The 17,986-nt window shown below is 35.3% G+C and overlaps 1 protein-coding gene across 3 annotated transcripts in view; it reads left to right on the top strand.

Annotated features, from left to right (window-relative positions):
- Nucleotides 1-16,533, top strand: part of LOC125845036 (E3 ubiquitin-protein ligase BRE1-like 1) — a 187,823-nt gene extending 171,290 nt beyond the window's left edge. For 2 of the 3 annotated variants that reach the window (XM_049524431.1, XM_049524430.1), the window contains exons 2-20: nucleotides 1,383-1,414; nucleotides 2,163-2,324; nucleotides 2,523-2,610; nucleotides 3,983-4,207; nucleotides 4,299-4,460; nucleotides 6,286-6,479; nucleotides 6,567-6,650; nucleotides 6,779-6,898; nucleotides 6,966-7,152; nucleotides 7,259-7,419; nucleotides 7,522-7,593; nucleotides 7,821-7,897; nucleotides 11,766-11,960; nucleotides 12,498-12,570; nucleotides 12,668-12,754; nucleotides 14,628-14,765; nucleotides 14,840-15,042; nucleotides 15,146-15,311; nucleotides 16,135-16,533. In XM_049524431.1, the coding sequence (XP_049380388.1) occupies nucleotides 1,397-1,414; nucleotides 2,163-2,324; nucleotides 2,523-2,610; nucleotides 3,983-4,207; nucleotides 4,299-4,460; nucleotides 6,286-6,479; nucleotides 6,567-6,650; nucleotides 6,779-6,898; nucleotides 6,966-7,152; nucleotides 7,259-7,419; nucleotides 7,522-7,593; nucleotides 7,821-7,897; nucleotides 11,766-11,960; nucleotides 12,498-12,570; nucleotides 12,668-12,754; nucleotides 14,628-14,765; nucleotides 14,840-15,042; nucleotides 15,146-15,311; nucleotides 16,135-16,266 (2,544 nt within the window). In that variant the 5' untranslated portion in view covers nucleotides 1,383-1,396 and the 3' untranslated portion in view covers nucleotides 16,267-16,533. Of the gene's footprint in view, nucleotides 1-1,259; nucleotides 1,415-2,162; nucleotides 2,325-2,522; nucleotides 2,611-3,982; nucleotides 4,208-4,298; nucleotides 4,461-6,285; nucleotides 6,480-6,566; nucleotides 6,651-6,778; nucleotides 6,899-6,965; nucleotides 7,153-7,258; nucleotides 7,420-7,521; nucleotides 7,594-7,820; nucleotides 7,898-11,765; nucleotides 11,961-12,497; nucleotides 12,571-12,667; nucleotides 12,755-14,627; nucleotides 14,766-14,839; nucleotides 15,043-15,145; nucleotides 15,312-16,134 lie in introns of those variants that run through there. The other variant, XM_049524429.1, reaches the window with a different exon arrangement.
- The last annotated feature ends 1,453 nt before the right edge of the window (nucleotides 16,534-17,986 follow it).

Raw genomic sequence — 17,986 nt, 5'->3', positions numbered from 1 at the left:
TCTGACTCCGCCACTGACCTCAGGGGTCAAATTCCTTTGGATATTGCCTATTCGACGGTGATAGAGTAATCGTGAATTCATCTCGAGTTCTTCTGCCTCTAAGGCCCTCTGCTAATTGGTAGGTTATGATAGGAAAGAACATGCAATCTAGAAAAATTTAACCCAGTCGATAGAGGAAACGACAAAATTAGATTATTTTGATCAATAACAAAATCAATTTGTTGAACCTGTAGAAATTGAATGATAATATTATTGCAACAATCGTTCTTATTAATTGTATGACTATCTTTAAATATATAGATTGAGATATATTCTCAGTCACATATTAAATGTTGATTAGTTATAAAAATTTGTCAACATTGCTCACAAATAAATTTCACAAACTACATAAACCTAACTCAAAACGCAAGGTATAATTTTTGTCTTTTTCTGATGCAATACGACAAAAGTTGATTTTGTTATCAATAAATAATTTCAGATTATTAACTCTATTAAAAGTTAAATGGTAATATTAGTATTATAATAATCGTTGTTGTTAGTTGTACAAGTGTTAAATATATAAATTAATTAAGATAGATCATGAGTCACATATCATATATTGATTATTTTTAATTTTTTATTAAAGCTACTCAAAAATATATTAAACGAACTACTTTGAACCTACCTCTAACGTAAGAGATAATTTTGTCATTCTTTTTTCTAATTATGCTATGATAAATTAGATATATTTTGTCAACCATAATTGGATTATAAATCGTGTAAAAATCAAATAATGATATTAATGTAATAATTGTTGTTACTAATTATATACGAGATATGTACTTCCTCATGATTAATTGATTGAAAAATTACGTCGGCAAAATCTATACTCATTAATTTCGATGATAATGTACTACTTCCATATAGTATTTCCTCCTTTGACCTTTTTGGCGTGAATTTGAACATTAATTTCGTAAGTTCTTATAGAAAAAATTTATATATTTATAAAATGCAAACACAAAAGGACTATACAATGAAGTTTAGAAAAGATAAGATCTCTTATCCTCATACAATCCGAACAAAAAAAACCATTTTTTCATATATCTTATATGAAAAATCGAACATTTCTTAATAAAATTCTTCAATAAAAAAATAAAAAAAAACTTTTGTTAAGGTTTAGAAAATCATAATTTAACATAAAAAAGTTTGCAATAAAATTACTCCACGAATATATAAGAGCAAAAAAACAGGTGGTATATATCGCCGTCAGAACCTATTTTACTTGACCCTACTCTCGAAAAACAAAATGTTCCTTCTGATGGTTATTCTGCCGGAGTAGCAGTTCCGTCGCCGGAGACAGCAAAGAAATAGTTAACTGCATTAGCAGATTCACCATTTTCTGTTTTTTTGTTTATCAATGGAAAACTTGCTACCGGTGAGTACTTTCCCCTCACCTCTTTACTATGCAAAGTTCACTTTGGTTTGATCGAAATTCAATTGCATAATTTATGTTTTCTTGTGTGTCGTCATTTGAATTTTGTTTGATGATTATCGGCAAGTCTCAATTGCTTTTATTTGTATTATAAGTTCGTTTTGGAATATACAAAATTTTGTTTTCTGAAAGCAAATTGGGTCGGTGGGGGTGGTTGATTGTAGAATTTGTCGATTTGGAATAGTTAACGTATACTTCCAGGTGATGAAACCCTAGTGAAGTTTTGGTAGTCTCGGACTGGGGCGCTGGTTTTCTCATGATCCCTCAAAAAAACAATGAAGGGATTGAAGCAAATAATCTAAAGTGAGACATGAATTGTTCAGAGGTATCCAGCAAAAAGTGCTAATCTTGGGGGGAAATTTGACCTTCTATGTTAACTTCCATAGCCACTGATCAATTAGAGTTTTACTGGAACTCAAAAGTTTTGCAGTCCGACTTTTCCTTCATATTCTCTTAAAACCAATCAAACTTGTGTCCTCTTTCCAGCTGTTTAGTTTCTCTGTTGTGCATTTTGGGTATTGATATGGTTATTGCTTCTTATATTCACATGTCACAGAATTGTTTAGTCTTCACCTTCCTGGAAATTTAAATTGTCAAAGAGTATCCCATCTTTCTAATTGTATTCTAGTTTCGTTTGATACTATTCTTACAAATTTTGTTTCATCCATGTTTATTATTTTTGCTGCTATAGCTTGACACTGCGGTTCTGCTACATCAAAACCAAAAACTTTCTCAAAAGCTTGAAGCTCAGAAGATTGAGATTGCAGTTCTTGAAGAAAAATTCACTGAGTTGAGGGACAAACAGAAGCCATATGATAACACTCTGTCTGTTATTCAGAAATCATGGGAAGAGGTATTTTTCATTCCAGTAGTTGGATGCTCAAGCGTGATATTACCTAACACAGATTTGAGTTCTTTATATGAGTATTGTCAGTCTGGTCCTCCAAGACACACAAATGGACAAGTAGACACATGTATGGACATGTTTTTCCATGTCCTGTATAGTACTGTGTGTTTCTGAAATGGATTTTTTGACTTGCTTCTTTACTAGTTGGTTGGTGAATTGGAAATCTGTTCTATGCGCACAGAGGATCCGATAAGACATGGAAATGCAAGTAACCATCAATCTTGCGCAGAAGGTGAGAGATGCCTAACTATGCTAGTTTTTGTTCCTCATTAACTCCCAAACTCTCCTTCCTCTCTTTCTAAAATAGGACATAATGTGATTGTGCAAAGAAATGGCTAGCAAGATTCTGATTCACAGTGGATTAGAGGATATGGATGCCATCTAGATTTGTTAAAGAAGAAGGGTTTGATGTAACAGTCTGTGCAGCCTTCTAACTATTTATAACTTAATTAGCTATGATAAGTTGATAACTAACTTGTTTCATTGATGATTATTGAAAACTAATTTTAATATCTAGTTCTTATTTTTTTTTTCCGGTAGGAAAGAAGCAAAGATAATTAAACACTGTAGTACACTATTGGTAGTGTTAATTAGGTAAACTAGTAGGTCATTATAACCCTTGTCAATCAATTGGTGGCTCAAGTTGAAATTTTCCAGAAATCTGTAGTGAGGGATATAACATTAAGCCTAACAAGAGGTGTTATATGTTTAATCTTAATCTCCATTGCCTAACTACCTTGTTCTATCTTTTGTCTATCTTCCGGAACTCTTTAAATAAAACATGGGAGGTAATGTAGTGGAAAGAGATAGGATTCTATAGTGTAAGGTGCCTTTTTGCTTCCCAATAAGCTCTTCAGGTTTGGTGTTGGTTTCCATGAGCAGATGGCAAACTCTAATGGCTTGTTTAGAGGGTTTGGTGCAGAACGTTCTCACACATTTAAAACCAGGGTATATAGTACATTTTTCGTGCTTTTTTTTTTTTGATAATGGTAACTGTACTCACACCAAAAAGCCTACAGGTAAAAGCTGATGGGGTGGAATTTACAACCCTAGAGGGTATCATCAAGACCAAAGTCTAGATAGAAACTTTACAATTGTCTATGAAATCACTAAGCTATCTATCTCCCCCACTATATCTTGTTTACACCAAAAATACAAAAAACTTATACTCTTCATCTTGATCTTTTGGAAACTGCTAGCTTTTCCATCATGGCATCTTTAATTTCTGCTATTCGTTTTTGTTTTCCTTTTGCTTTCTAGCCAATATTGTCTTGTTCTTTGCACACTGTTAATTTTGTGCGTCCTGTCTATCTAACCAGTTTATAAGATTGTTGATGGACCTCAAGATATTGTATATAGACCTTTGTTATCTTACCTTGAATACTAATTTGGTAAAAGTGCTTTTTCTGGTGTTGTATTTTTCTAAAGGCTGTTCCCATACATACTGTTATGGTAATATAGGGTTATTCTGAAGATTCCTATCTCTTCTAACATAGTCTGTGTTATTTGGTTGTCCTAGTAAAAGGAAAAAATTGGAGCTATAGGTTTCTGAAATTGGATCAATTTTTTTTCTCTCATCTATATTTGTATCTTGTTGTTGCTAGATGGTTCTGTCTATGCATGCGACGATTCTTTCTTAAGTCGCCTTTTACAAACTGGTGCAACTGAAAGCAGCTCTGATGTTAACACTCAAACGGAATATGAACAGATGAAAATGGATGATCAAAAGATCATGAAAATATTCCGGAATATAGTATCCACTGTAGATGACATTAGGCAAATGAAGGACAAGTTGTGTGCTGCAGTTCTTGAGGTGCTTCCTGAAGATGGTAAGAAGTTCTCATATGTTTTATCTTCAATTCGAATGAGACGTCCTTATTCCTTCTCCAGTTTTAATTTTTTTTACTTTTTGCTCTGTAGGATCATGCCTCCAAAAGTCATCGAGTGATTTGCATATAGGAGTTAAAAATCTTATACAAACAATAAATGAACTTCATTTGAAGCATCGATCCCTGGCTGGTGCATTGCAGAATCATAGAGATACCGATGCTAAGAATAAAGCCGAGCTTAAGTGTTTAAGAGGTAACTCCTTATTCTTGATTCAAGTTAATGGAAATATTTTGACATCTTATTATTATGGAAATATATTATATGTTTATGCCATGTAAACATGGACCCCACAAATAAATAAATTAAAGAAAATTCATTAAGGAGTTTCTACAGGCAAACTTAATTAGTGAAAGCAAATTTCATGATATTACTATAATATTATGAAAATCTTTGTGTTAGTGAAACAAATATTGTGGTATTAATTTAAAATGTTCTAACATTTTAAAAATAGAACTTGTATATTTATACCAACTAGTAAAGTTTATGTGCTTTTTCACGTGTGTCTCGCGTCAATCAATTAAACTATCTACAAGAAGAATAAAATTATTAATAAATAGAAATTTACGTTAAAATAAATGTTATATTTATTTCAATGATAAGAGTTTCATATAGCAAGGTTAAAAAAGTTGCTTAAAAAAATGTGAACCTCTTTCTTTAATATTTTTAATTCTTCTTTTTTTATTTTTTTTAATTTTTACTATAATTTAAGTACGACTTATATAAGGTAAAAATATTGATTTTAAAGTCTTAAATGTTAGGACTTTTAATTTAGTTCAAATAAGGAAAGATTTAAGAAACAAAATTTTAGTCAATTCTAAAGTAGTAAATATTAGGATTTCTTACTTACTACAAATAAATAAAGATTTAATAGCTATACATTTAATTAATTTTAAAGTTGTAAATATTATGATACTAATTAAATAACAATTATTTAAGGAAAGTAGTAATTGTGAATTTTTTCTATTGTATAGTCTTTTAATGAAGGACAAAAAGTACAATCAACATTTCTAAGGATCTTCATGCTTTTTGACCTGTCTTCCACAATTCCATCATAATGCTCTGTGTTTGTAGACTATATTATTATAAAAGCGGTAAGTCTTAAATTGAAAAGTTAAATTACTTGGGTACTCTTTTTTGAAACTAATTACCCTACTTACAATTATTTTTTGAAGCAAGTTTTTTTTTTGGAGAAAGCCTACTTACAATTATTTTAAAAAGCTCTCAATTAGTAATAATGTTGTCTAAACAAAAATAATAATATCTATCCCTATATATAGGGGAAAACTATCCCAAATAGAATGAGATTAGAATCTACTTTGATGTAATTAATAAATAAAATCTAACTAGGAAACTTTAAACTAAGAAAACATATAAAAATAATACCAAAAATCCTTCCCTAAGGAAATAAGGAAAACTTCCCAAATTTGACCAAAACATGTGGGCCCTTCCCAAGTCACTTGTACGTGACTTTTTCCTCCCTTTTGGGTGAGTATTTTAAACTCATTTTTGGGGAGAAATTTCATCCCCATGTGGGCCCCAATCTTCTTCCATTTAGGCTTGGACTTGTACCATGAAATATGTGTAGCACTTGGTCCTTTCTTCTCGGGCAGAAATTTCATCCCCATGTGGGCCCAAACCTTCTCCCATTTGGGCTTGGACTTGAACCGTAAAATGTGTGTAGCACTAAGTCCATCCTTCTCCACAATTCTTGAACTCGTTCTTGGGCTTTTCTTCCATGATAAACATCTTCTTGATTTCCCATTGAAGCCCAACAGTCTTGGCTTGCAACTCCTTAGCTTGAGACCTTGACGATTGTCTTTTTGGGGCTTCTATAGCATCATCCTTGTGTATGGAGCTATCATTAATTGTAAGAATTTGTTTCGTGTGCTTTTTCTGATTTATTCTATGGGCATTTTAGTCAAAACTGTTAACTTTCAGTAATGCCATCATGAATATTGATTCCTCATGTGCCAAAGGTTGGTTTTTGAGATTTACTTTCATTTTTGTTGTTATGAAGGGGAGTTGGAGAAAACCATTGCACATTTGGATGAAAGTAACAGAAAATTGGCAATTCTAAAAGCAGAGAAAGATGCTGCCAAGGGGGTTCTCTTCCCTGTCCTGAATCTTGGAAATAAGCACTCTGCTAATGATAAGGCGAGAGATAAGCAGAGAGACATGCAGGATATGGAGTCCACACTTAAGGAGTATTTGGTAATTTACTGGTTTGTGCGTCTGCACTCATGTTTGGATCCCATTTAAGTAGGTGAATGTATTATATGAACAAGATCGTGTTTACAGGACCAATCCTCTTTCCGTTTATTCGAACTCAAGCGTCTTCATGAAGAAAGGATAGACATATTGAAGCAGTTGTCTAATTTACAGGTAAACTTTGGTTTGCTTGATTTCCTTCTTCCACTCTCTTCATTGCTAGTGTTCTTGCTGTTTTACTATCGTAGAACCTCATTTGCTTGCTTCTTCACTAGTGATTTGAATGGATGCTTCCTTGACAGAACAAACTAAAGAATGTGAAAGCCATATGCTCTTCCCAACCATATATCTTGGTTAAAGATCAACTTGCGAAAGCTAAAGAAGATGTATCTCTGTATCAGTCCTTATACGAGAAACTACAGGTTGTAGCTGGTTGGTAGTTCGATTTTATTTTGTTTATCTTGTTGCTAATTTTTGTGATTAAACTAGGTGGAGAAAGACAATCTTTCGTGGAGGGAAAAAGAAATGAATTTGAAGAATGATATAACTGATGTTTTTCGGCGATCTTCCACCATTGCTGATTCCAGAATAGCCTGGCTAGAAAAGGAGATGCAGAAACACATGCAAGAAAGAAATATGATTGAGGCCAAGCTGGAAGAAGCATCAAGAGAACCTGGTAATTGAAAAGCCATTGTTGTTGGTTACTGTTTTTTCCCCCTTAAAATGTGTATTACAATGTAGCAACTGCAGCAATATTTAATGATAGATGCCATTTGTTTCAGGTAGGAAAGAAATTATTGCAGAATTTAAGAAATTGGTTTCTTCATTCCCTGAAACCATGGGCGATATGCAGAATCAACTAAGTAATTATAAGGAGACTGCTTCAGATGTTCATTCACTACGAGCTGATGTTCAGTCACTTTCCAGTATTCTTGACCGGAAGGTTTTGGTGCTAATCCACTAACTTGTACTATTCCTTTATTTTTCAAATGGTCATTTCTTTTCACTTAATGCCTTTTTCTTTTTTCTTTTTGCTTTTTAATAGTCAAAAGAGATAGAAACATTGTCTGCCAAGTCAGCTTCCCAGGTGACTGAAATGCTGAAGTTGCAAGCTATGGTATGTTCAATCTTGCTCTTGTCTCTCTGCTTGCAGTTTTTCACCATCTATTTTCGGTCTGTTATTCCTGTTTGGTTCTTTATTAATTTTAAGTTGGTTCTTACTTCATTGTATTCTGTCACTTGCAATTTTCTTGGCCTCTTCTGTGAGATGTTTTTGATTTCAGGTACTTGAATGAGTACAAATTTTAATGTTAGGTTACTCCTTGTTTGAATTTCCTGGTGTAGGTTAATGATTTGAAAGAGAGTGATATGCATTTAAAGCTCATTTTGGAAATGTACAAGCGTGAATCTGCTTTCTCAAGGTAAGACATGGTTAAATGTTTATTCTGATTAAATGAAGTCACTTTATTATATAAGAGTTTCTTGGTGCACTTTTTTTTTTCTTTAAGCTTCCAACTTTGATCATTGATAAGGGCAAACGTACAGCTTTGAGTTTGGCATCCCAAACTTGGATCAAGGGGTAAAAACAATGTAGGACTATTCTACAAAGTACCACCAAAAGGGGGGTGGGTGGGTGGGTGTCCAAATTAGCTCAAAAGCTAACTGGACATAGATGTACTATTTAGGGGGGCTCGTAAATAATATTGGCAGGTCTCATGGTTTTGTTCTAAAGGTTGGGAAATCTCACTTATCCAAGGAACCATTCGATCCTATTCCCCTAATGTTCCATGATATGAAGCTAAACATTGGAAACATTAGTGGTAGGGACTATTTGATCTTGAAGATTAATTGTGGCAGCTTCGATGGTAATGTTAGAGCTTCCTACCAGATTGGAGGGGTTCATTGGAGATAGGTTGTGCTTGGTTGTTGTGTCCAAAGAATCCATAGGGGGGCATTTAAGTGATGAGCATCTCTTTTCATGATCCCTGGTAGCCTCATCGTCCAATTTAGAGGAAGTGAGATCCTCTTCAAAACATTCCATGAACATATCTAAGTCTCCACCTCTAGTGGTGTTCCAGTGATTGAATTGTTCAAACTGGTATTTATCCCTGTTTTCTCTAATACTTTTATCAGGAGGATTAGGGGCCTTGCAGCTGGAACCCCCTTCCCTTTATTTTCGTAGTATCTATTTTTTTCAGTAATGCCTGGGACTATTTTCCTGGATCCCAATCTTCTTTAGCCTCTCCGCGGAGCTTTTCATAATCTTTTCGATGTTAAGTCCGGGATATTCAGAGTTAAAATTTCCTTTAGAGAAGTATAACCCTCCACTGTCAGAAATTTGTTGTCTCCCGCCAGTCTAACATTAGGAGGTATTGTAATTTTATCCTTGAATTTCATCTTCTTGTTCGAAATGCTCGAAGTCTCATCCTCTTGTTCAAAATGCTCGAATTATAACCAGTGCTTCTACTTCTTTTTTTTGAATTTGTTTTTCAGCATTTTTTGAATTGTAGCAAGTTTGGATCCTGTCATTCTTCATCTTAAGCTTCCCTTGGTATTTGGTGGGGTGTTTTTTCATTTTATCTTCTTGTGCTCTTTTCCAACTTGAGTTGTCAATAGTAGGTGTAGCTGACCATCATGAATCAATTGAGACCAGCTTGTCTTTCCTTCGTGTGGAATATCCATATCCTCTATATCCTCGTTTTGTAGTTGATTGAACATGTTGATTTGGTTTCCCTTTAGGTTGCTATTGGTAGACCTTTCCTCCTTTGGTTTAGCACCTTTGATATTGTTCCCAGTAGATTCTTCTCCTTTCCACTTGGTTCAATCCATCCTCCTTGGTTTTAGAAGTGCTAGCTTCCATAGACTAATTCTTGTTGTGCGTCGTGTGATTAAGTGTTGATTGTGTTGTTAATTAGCACAATTTTAGGAGACTTTCTGCGTACACTCTACCCTCCTCGAGGTCGTGGTAAGTCTGCGTATAGTCTACCATCCCCAGACACCACTTAGTGGGATTTCACTGGGTATGTTGTTGTAATTGATTGTCTTTCCTCAATCAATCAGGATTCACTTGTATAAATATCCCTTTTCCCCTCAAAATTCTACATGGTATCAAAGCCATTGGTGCGTTTTTCTCCCTCGCAGCAATAAGGTTTCTTCTTATTAAAATAAGGTCGAGTTTCTCCCTCCTTGAAGCTGTCCGCAAAGGCTACTTCCCTGGATCTTTTTCAAGACTCTTTCTTTCTTGGGTTTGTCTATCACTTTCGAGCATACCCACCAAATTTTAGATTTTTTTCGATCACCAGAGCTGGGTTTCCGGCAGACAGTTTTCGGGTGAGACTCTGTCTGAGCAATTTTTTCCAGTTTTTTCTTCCAAGGGACTTTTGTTTAAACTCGATTTCCTTCTAGAGTTTTAGGAAATTTTATTTTCTGATTTGGAATCCTATTAAAACTATGGGGGGAGACGACTTCGGGAGAAACTGTGTCTTTGGATGAAATTCAGCATCTTTGCCGATTCTTGACCAAATCTGACTTGCCTTTGGTTGCCATATTTAATTATGTGCAATCAGGTACTGCCTTTACTGCTCATTGTAATTCTTGGGTTGTTGATTTTGGTGCGAATAGGCACATGAGATGTTCCTCTAAAGGCTTACAAAACTACACTCCTAGTCCCAAAGGGAATTATGTCAGAATAGGCAACTGGAAATTAGAACTGAGCAGTACATAGAGAAACGACCTTAGTGTTACAATAAGAACAACATCAAGAACAACATACCAGTGTAATCCTACTTCACCAAAAAAAAAAGTACCAGTGTAATCCTTAAAGTGAAGTTTGGGGAGGGTGGGGTGTACGCAGACCTTAGTGTTATTTACTTTAATTTCTTGTTATATACATTGGATTAGGGCTGGGCATAATTTGGTTGAAACCGAAAAAACCGACCGAACTGATTTTTTTTTTAATTTCGGTTTCGATTTTTCAATTAAATTGGTTGGTTTCGGTTTTAAGTCGGTATGGTTTTCGGGTTTTAAGTGTTTTTTTTTTCGGTTTACCGAAAAGCCGAATTTTATGTAATACATTTAATTTATATTTTTTATATGCAAATACTTGCACATTACATTAAAATTACTGAAAAGCCGAATAATATATAAAAGCCCATTATTTACCCCTACATCTATATCCACCCCAAACCCAAAGACCAAATCTCAAATCCCTAATTCACTGTTAAAAGAGTAAGAACTGAAGAGTGAAGAAGTGCACGCCGCAAGACATCAGACATCGTTCTCTCTCAATTGTCACTTTTCACTTCTCCTTTCCATCGTTGATTTGTCATTTCTTTTCACTTCGCGAGACATTATTAGTGTTTCATGTATGTGTTATTGATATGTAGTGAGTAGTAATGATTAATGAGTAGTAATTAATTACTTGCCACTACCAGTGATTGATTTTGATTGTTGAAATCAACAAATCATGTTGAAAATTCTATTTTTTAAAAATTGATCCAATTTAAAAAGTCCATTTATGACCAAAAAAAGAGTGCCCAAAATGATATTCAAACCGAAAAAATAAACCGAACTGAAAGTACAAAAACAGAACTAAACCGAATTTATTTCAGTTTAGTTTCGGTTCATATTTTTATCAAACCGAAATCCGAAAAACTGAACCAAATGCCCAGCCCTTGATTGGATTAGTGTGATGGTGGATTTTCTCAAGTAATTTATTTTTTGAATTGGACTGAGATATTGGGGCTTTGATGGTGGGTTTAGCTTGGAATTTGTTATAATATGTGCATGTATGAAACTGAGGTGCATGTGTTAGGGATCTGTTTTTGGTGGCTTGATTATACTTATAATGATAACTAATGTATCAATGTAGAAAACAGTTGGTTCTCTATATTTCTGAATATGACATGCTTCAATCATTCTTGTAAATTTTTTCTGGACATATCACATTGACATTTTGTTTTTCTTACGGAGCTTCTAATTGCATTTGAGCTGCCTAAGGTACTGTTGACCAATCGTATGACAATGTTTAATCTCAAAGATGGTTTTTGGAGATAAAATATATGAATGAATATCCTTTGTGCAGTGGTCTTTACAAACACTGCTTGTAGAAGCTCTTTGTCCACTTTGTAATGCTGAAATAGCAGTTAGTGTTCGTGATATATATCCTTGCTGATAAACTGTTGAATCTCATATCTTTTAGATACATAGATTTTCAAAGGGCATATATTGACTTGAATGGATCTTTTTCTTCACTAAGAATGCTTCCAAACATTACCATGGTGACTTCAGGGATGTTTTCGAGGCTCGGGGTTCCGAGTACAGAGCTTGGGCATGTGTTCAGAGTTTGAAGACTTCTCTTGATGAACACAATTTGGAAGTGAGAGTGAAATCTGCTATTGAAGCCGAGGCTAACTCCCAGCAGAAGCTAGGTGCTGCAGAAGCTGAGATTGCTGAGCTGAGACAGAAGTTGGATGCTTCTAAAAGGTCTGTTTTCCCTCTTGTTATTTTGAATGATGAGTCGTCATACTGCTGTCAGTAGATCATTCAGAAAATTGTCTCTGTGCGGCTGTGCACTTTAACAATAAGATGACATCTTGCTAACTAGGAGTGAAGTTATTCTGTACTCACATACATGAAAAATCTCATACTCCTGTTCTTGGTAATGGCCTTGGCGAATGGTTTGCCATGCTTTCTGGGCTTGACTTTGTAGAAAGTATTGGTTGGAGGGTCACAAGTCCACTATTGGTGGGAAGAGTGTATTTTAGGGAGTTTTAGCCATGCATTCCCAGCTTCATTACAACTTTCAGCTTATTTAGAGAAATTGCTGTAGTGGGGAACCATGTTCTCATCAGAAGGTCTTGATGGATTTTAGAGAGGACCTTGGACTTTCGAGAGAAAGATGGCCCTGGAGAACGTTTCTTTTTATCAGTTTGATAGAATCTTGTTTTCCTTTTTCCTCGTAATAATTAATTAGTGTCCTAAGAAAATATTCACGAAGATAGTTGGTTCTCGTTACTTCAGGGAACGGTCTAGACTCTCGGAAGTCTTGAAGTCCAAGCATGAAGAAACCGAGGCCTACCTCTCTGAGATTGAGGTCTGTTTACTGCTTAACTTGTGGGCTTATAGGTCAAGTTGTATGGAAGTTGGAACATTAGCCTTGTAAAACAATCTGAAAGATTCTTTTGTTGCAGACAATTGGGCAGGCCTACGATGATATGCAAGCTCAAAATCAGCAGCTTTTCCAGCAAATCACAGAGAGAGATGATTACAATATAAAGGTAATATATTCGACAAGAATGCATTCAATCGCTTTAGTGTTTGTGTAAAATTGGTAAAAATCTCAAACTTTTTTATGTACTATTTGTTACTTAAGAAGAAAAGGTGCCATTAGCCCTCCCTATTTTTTCTAATTGGTGAAAGCTGGAAATTTGTTCTCAATTTAGATGCTTCATGAGTCAATTATTTTCTTCATGTGTGTGGTGGAGTCACTAAAGTTTTAGAAAGTAGTATGGTTTTGATATTTCTCGTTAGACTTCATTTGTCAGATGTGAAGTATTTATGGTGCTGTTCTCCAGCGATTAACTTTTGCTTTTCCTTTTGCTATCTTTCTTCAGCCATTATTCTCTTATAAACATTTATTTGGTGAAAAGTACTTAGAATTATACATCTAATACCACAATGAGTGAAAGTAGTTTAACAGTAAAGAAGTTTGGAAAATCTTTAACTGTAAGAATGCTTTCAAGTTTCAACAAAATTGCATGTAACCTTAGTTTGTCAAAACTGACTACCTCACAACTATGGAAAGGAGCCTGAAGAGTTGGTAGAAAACCTGGAAGTAAACAACACATTATCTCATTACAAATTCTCAAATGTCAAAGATGTAGAGTGAAAGAAAGAGCCGAGGTCAGTTGGTGCTCAAAGCACAAATATAGAGTGAGAGCATTAATGAAGAAAGGCTAATAAAAAGAAGTAAATAAAATATGTGTATACATATGGTCAAGAGTAATAAGCAGTTTCATCAAAGGTGAAAAGGATAAAAATTGTATTGGGTTTCTAGAGCCAGTGCAGACAAAGTGCTAGCCTTAAGAAAGAAAGGCTCTAGATGCAAACAACAGTTATCTAGACTATATAAAATAATATAAACTATCATATTAGGTGAAATATTTATTGTTTAGTGCCAAATGTCTTCAAGAAAGCTTATAGGCGAAAAGACATATGCCTTAGTGCCTTGAGGCTTGTACCGAAGTGCCCTCACATGAGGCATGGGCAACTACTTTGCACCTAGCTACAAGGCTTAAGTGCGTGTAAAGCGAGCCTTTGACAACGCTGAAGTCGTGGACATTTGCAGCAAATTGTGTTCAATTGATTTCCCCCTGTTCTGTGGCGATTATTCATTCTTTTTTTTTTTTCATTCTCAGTCATGGTAGTTCTGGTCTGACTCTATAACGTGGGTTATATGTTTCATTGTTTTTTTGTTCTTAATTCAGAATACCTTCTTGTTTTCAACCTCTTCTGTATGCATTACATTTTTAAACTTATCCTGTTAGGGTTTTCTTTTCTAGATTTTCATGCACTATTGCCTGTGTAAATTTTTTTTTCCTCCTTGTAGCTGTTGTTATTAAATCTTATTTCCATGACCCCAACTTATCTTTGAACAGGAGGGTAAACACTTGGCTAATCGGTAGTGGATTGGCTAGTATTACCACTTTAAAAATAGCATCTGGTTCGCATTTCTTACGCTTTATTTGAGTGAATCTCATTGTTATCCATTCTCAGTAAGACTGAGCAATGCAATCTTAAATGTGGCATTAATTTGTCCCGCACTGCTTTGATGCAGGGGAGATTCCGGCATTGTGTTGTGCATTACCACAAATTTAATTTCCGTTGTCGCAGTTTTATGCTTGTTTTATTCTTTTTTTCTCATGGTTAAGACGTTCGCAGTATTAGTTTCTTTTATGGGACCACTACTTTAGACACATTTCTGTAGCTTTGTATGGATATGTTGGATTTTTAGAGTTTCCCATCCACAAATTTCCTTACATCACTTCAAGAGTACCCCAAAAAATCGTTCTGTCTGTGCATTTCTAGTGTCTCAGGTTTCTACTGCTGCCTATTTTGTACTCTGTAGTTAGTTTATTTTCTGTTCCACAGCTTGTTTTAGAAGGAGTACGGGCAAGACAACAGCGGGATTGTTTGGCCTGGGAAAGTCAAATCACAGAGAGAGCAGTTGAAGATGCCAATACAATGGTCAATTCCTATGAAATGAAAGCTGCCAAAATTGATGACCAGGTAATTGCATATCTTCTCTGAAGTGCCAAATGTTTATATTTCTCCAGACTTCAAGTGTGTGTATTTCCTTTCAGTTGAGGGGATGCTCGGACTTGGTCCAGAAACTTGCTGACGATAGGGGTCAGAATTCTCTTGCTTTGGAGAACACCCAAAAACGGTTTTTAGATGTAAGAAAATCTTCCCAGCAATTGCAGGAGACGCTGGAAGAATGGCAATCCAAGATCGACAAAGTTCGAGTTGATCTTGCACAGTTGCAGATAGAACTAGAGAAAGAAAGGTAATTGAAGGTTAACCTTTGTTTGTATACCCAGTATCAATTTATCTTAAACCAATACTCTCATGTGCCCCTTTATTATATGGTCCTCACTTTACTTGGCTAGGTTTGAGAGAAAAAGAGCAGAGGAGGATGTAGAAGCTCTGAGGAGAAAGACTTCACGTTTGAGATCACACATTGAAGGGTCATCTGTTATTGAGAAGCTTCAGCAGAAACTAAGGGAATACAAGGAAATACTCAATTGTAGTATTTGCTTTGATAGGCGCAAAGAGGTTGGACCGCCTGACCTTTTCCTTATTTATTTGGTCGATCAGCATCAGTTTGGTGAAGTTGAAAGTACCTATAAAATGTCACATCTGATGTAGGATCCACTGTTGCAAGTTTGTGATTCTGGCAGCAGATGGGAAGGAAAGATTATTTGTTCTTAATTTAGATTGTTTATTGAGATAATAGTGTGGCGATATCCAAGAGATTCTTCAGTGATGAGATCCATGGTTCTGAATTAGGGAGACAACCAGTGTCCAGTAGTGAGACCGAATAGTATCCTTACCAAAAAAATAGTACATCTAACCAAACATGTGTTAACCAGTAGGCTGACTACAACATAGATATTAAATTTGTTACATGATCTTGTCTGATGTGAATAAGCACAGTGATGCTTACTTCCACCATTTGGTGAGATTCTAAGAGATTCTGAGAGCTAACTTGTTACAGTGATTGGTTTTATTTTTGCCATGGTGGTAATAGAACTAGTATTCTCCAAATAATTTTTTGATAGCGGTGGTGTCCAGGTCAGCTTGTGCATGCCTCGACTATCCCACTGGTATGCTACTTCCCACTAGCACAAGTACTAGGTAACATTACCTATTAAGATTTATTATTGTTTAGACATGACAAGAAAATGCCTAGTTTTTTTTTCTGTCGGGATTGATCCTTTTTCTCAAGGTTTGCACCCGCTTCATTGACCTCCAAGGTGCTACTAGTTTTCTCCAAACATGTAATTATTTCATTAGTGAGGAAGAATTTAACTTTGCTAGACTCTTTATCTGATACCTATTTCACTCTGAGAGCTAAGTTTTCTTTATAACATTACAGGTTGTCCTCGCGAAATGTTACCATCTCTTTTGTAATCCGTGTATCCAAAAAATTGTAGAGACTCGTCACCGCAAATGCCCTGTCTGCTCTGCAAGCTTTGGAGCAAATGATGTGAAGGCCGTTTATATCTGATCAGAAACATGAGGATGTCTATGCCTTTTATTATGTCGCTGTTGTGAAGCAAGATTGTCGTTCACTGATGGTCTGGGCATATATTTATGCAGGAAATAACATAAGATAGAAAAAATTTCTGGTGGTTGAAAGTAGATGGTCTGCATGGATTTTCTGGTGCTAGTCCAAAGGTTAATGATTTTGTTAATCTTTTGCTGGTGCTCGTCCAAGGTTGTTGATCTTGTTCATTAACCTTTACTTTATTTTAAGTGGATGCACTTAAGTTCATATCTTTGGTTACTGAGTTCTATTGTTGATTGCCTTGTTATTAAGTCCCCATCCGTTACCTCAAATAGAGTTTGCTCACCCCGTTGCCTGCCGCCCCCTCCGTCGCTTCTCCTTTTAATATTTAGTTTTTCCCTCATAGTTACTGCCTGAATAGGTATGTAGGTCAAGTCATGCGGGCAGCTAGCGAAACTGCAAGAAGTAGAGTTAAGTACACTTGTTGCAGAGACCTTTGCTCAGTACCCACTCAATCTCCTAGCAATTGCCTCAAAAGGTACATATAATTTATTTTAAAAAACCATGTTTTTGGTTGCTGGTTAGGGAGTAAACTCTTCATGTATTAAAACTAGCATAACTAATCCCATGTTCTGTAGCATTTTAGTTGCTATGTATAGAATTTAGCACACCAACTAATACATGTATAAATTATGAGGAAATTTATGCATTATTTTATGCCAAGTAAAAGATGGAATAACTAAGTCCTGCATAATTAGTTCATACATTACTATTGCTACCATCCAAATGACCCCTTACCTCATTATGTTGTGGAATTCTTAGGGCTCAGTTGGTTTTGAGAGGTGCATTGGTGTCCTGTATTGCTGTCCAACAGTGGTTGTGATTGAGTTTGTTTGTTTCCTCTTAGTTCAACTAGAAGGAAAATTTTAAATTTGGGTATTCTTTCGTTACTACCTTGTCGTGCACCTTGGTTCGTGCTTAGTTTGAATCGCGATGATCATTCCACCCAACACAACCAATTTTTCACATCCTTTCCTTGAGCGCCAATTTCGTTCTCGAGCCATCTCTTCCTCAAAAGGCACATTTTCATTCCCAAAGTACCTATATGCATCATCCAAACTCCAATTATTAGATCAATACTTCACAATCATCATAGGTAGAGTGTACTTAACATGATGTATCACCTAAAAGTGGTAAAAATGCAAAGAAAATAATGTGTTAAGATCACATGTAAATACACCTAACATCATATCCCTCTAGAAAAACTCTTAAGACATATGATATGCCCTTCTTTTTATCTAGACATAAATTTAGCGTTTATAAAGTCTTAATAATATACCAATATGGGTTGTAGTGCACTGATGGGAGTGCTTCACCCTTAACTAGAGGTCTCGGGTTCAAGATCTGGGTTTGGAGAAAATTTTGTTGGGAGCGTCACCCCTGAATGGGCTCTGCAGTGCACGATCCGAATTTTGTCGGGGCTCCAATGTGGGCTCCGAACACTCTGGTGGGGAACCAAAAAAAAAAAAGAGTCTTAATATAATTATTAAGTTAACTTATAATAATAGGTAACCATACATAGCAAGGTTAATATGAAAATCTAAAAAAACGAAACTAAATATACTGACATTTTTTTACGTTATCAATATAAATAACTTAAATCCTTTATAAATGGAAGGAGGACATATATATATCAGCCACAAGTCCAGTGTCCCTTTTG

The sequence above is a fragment of the Solanum stenotomum genome, chromosome 11, assembly GCF_019186545.1.
Source record: "Solanum stenotomum isolate F172 chromosome 11, ASM1918654v1, whole genome shotgun sequence".
Lineage (NCBI taxonomy): Eukaryota > Viridiplantae > Streptophyta > Magnoliopsida > Solanales > Solanaceae > Solanum > Solanum stenotomum.
Note: the sequence above shows the minus strand (reverse complement) of the source record. Positions and strands in the feature narration are given on the sequence as shown.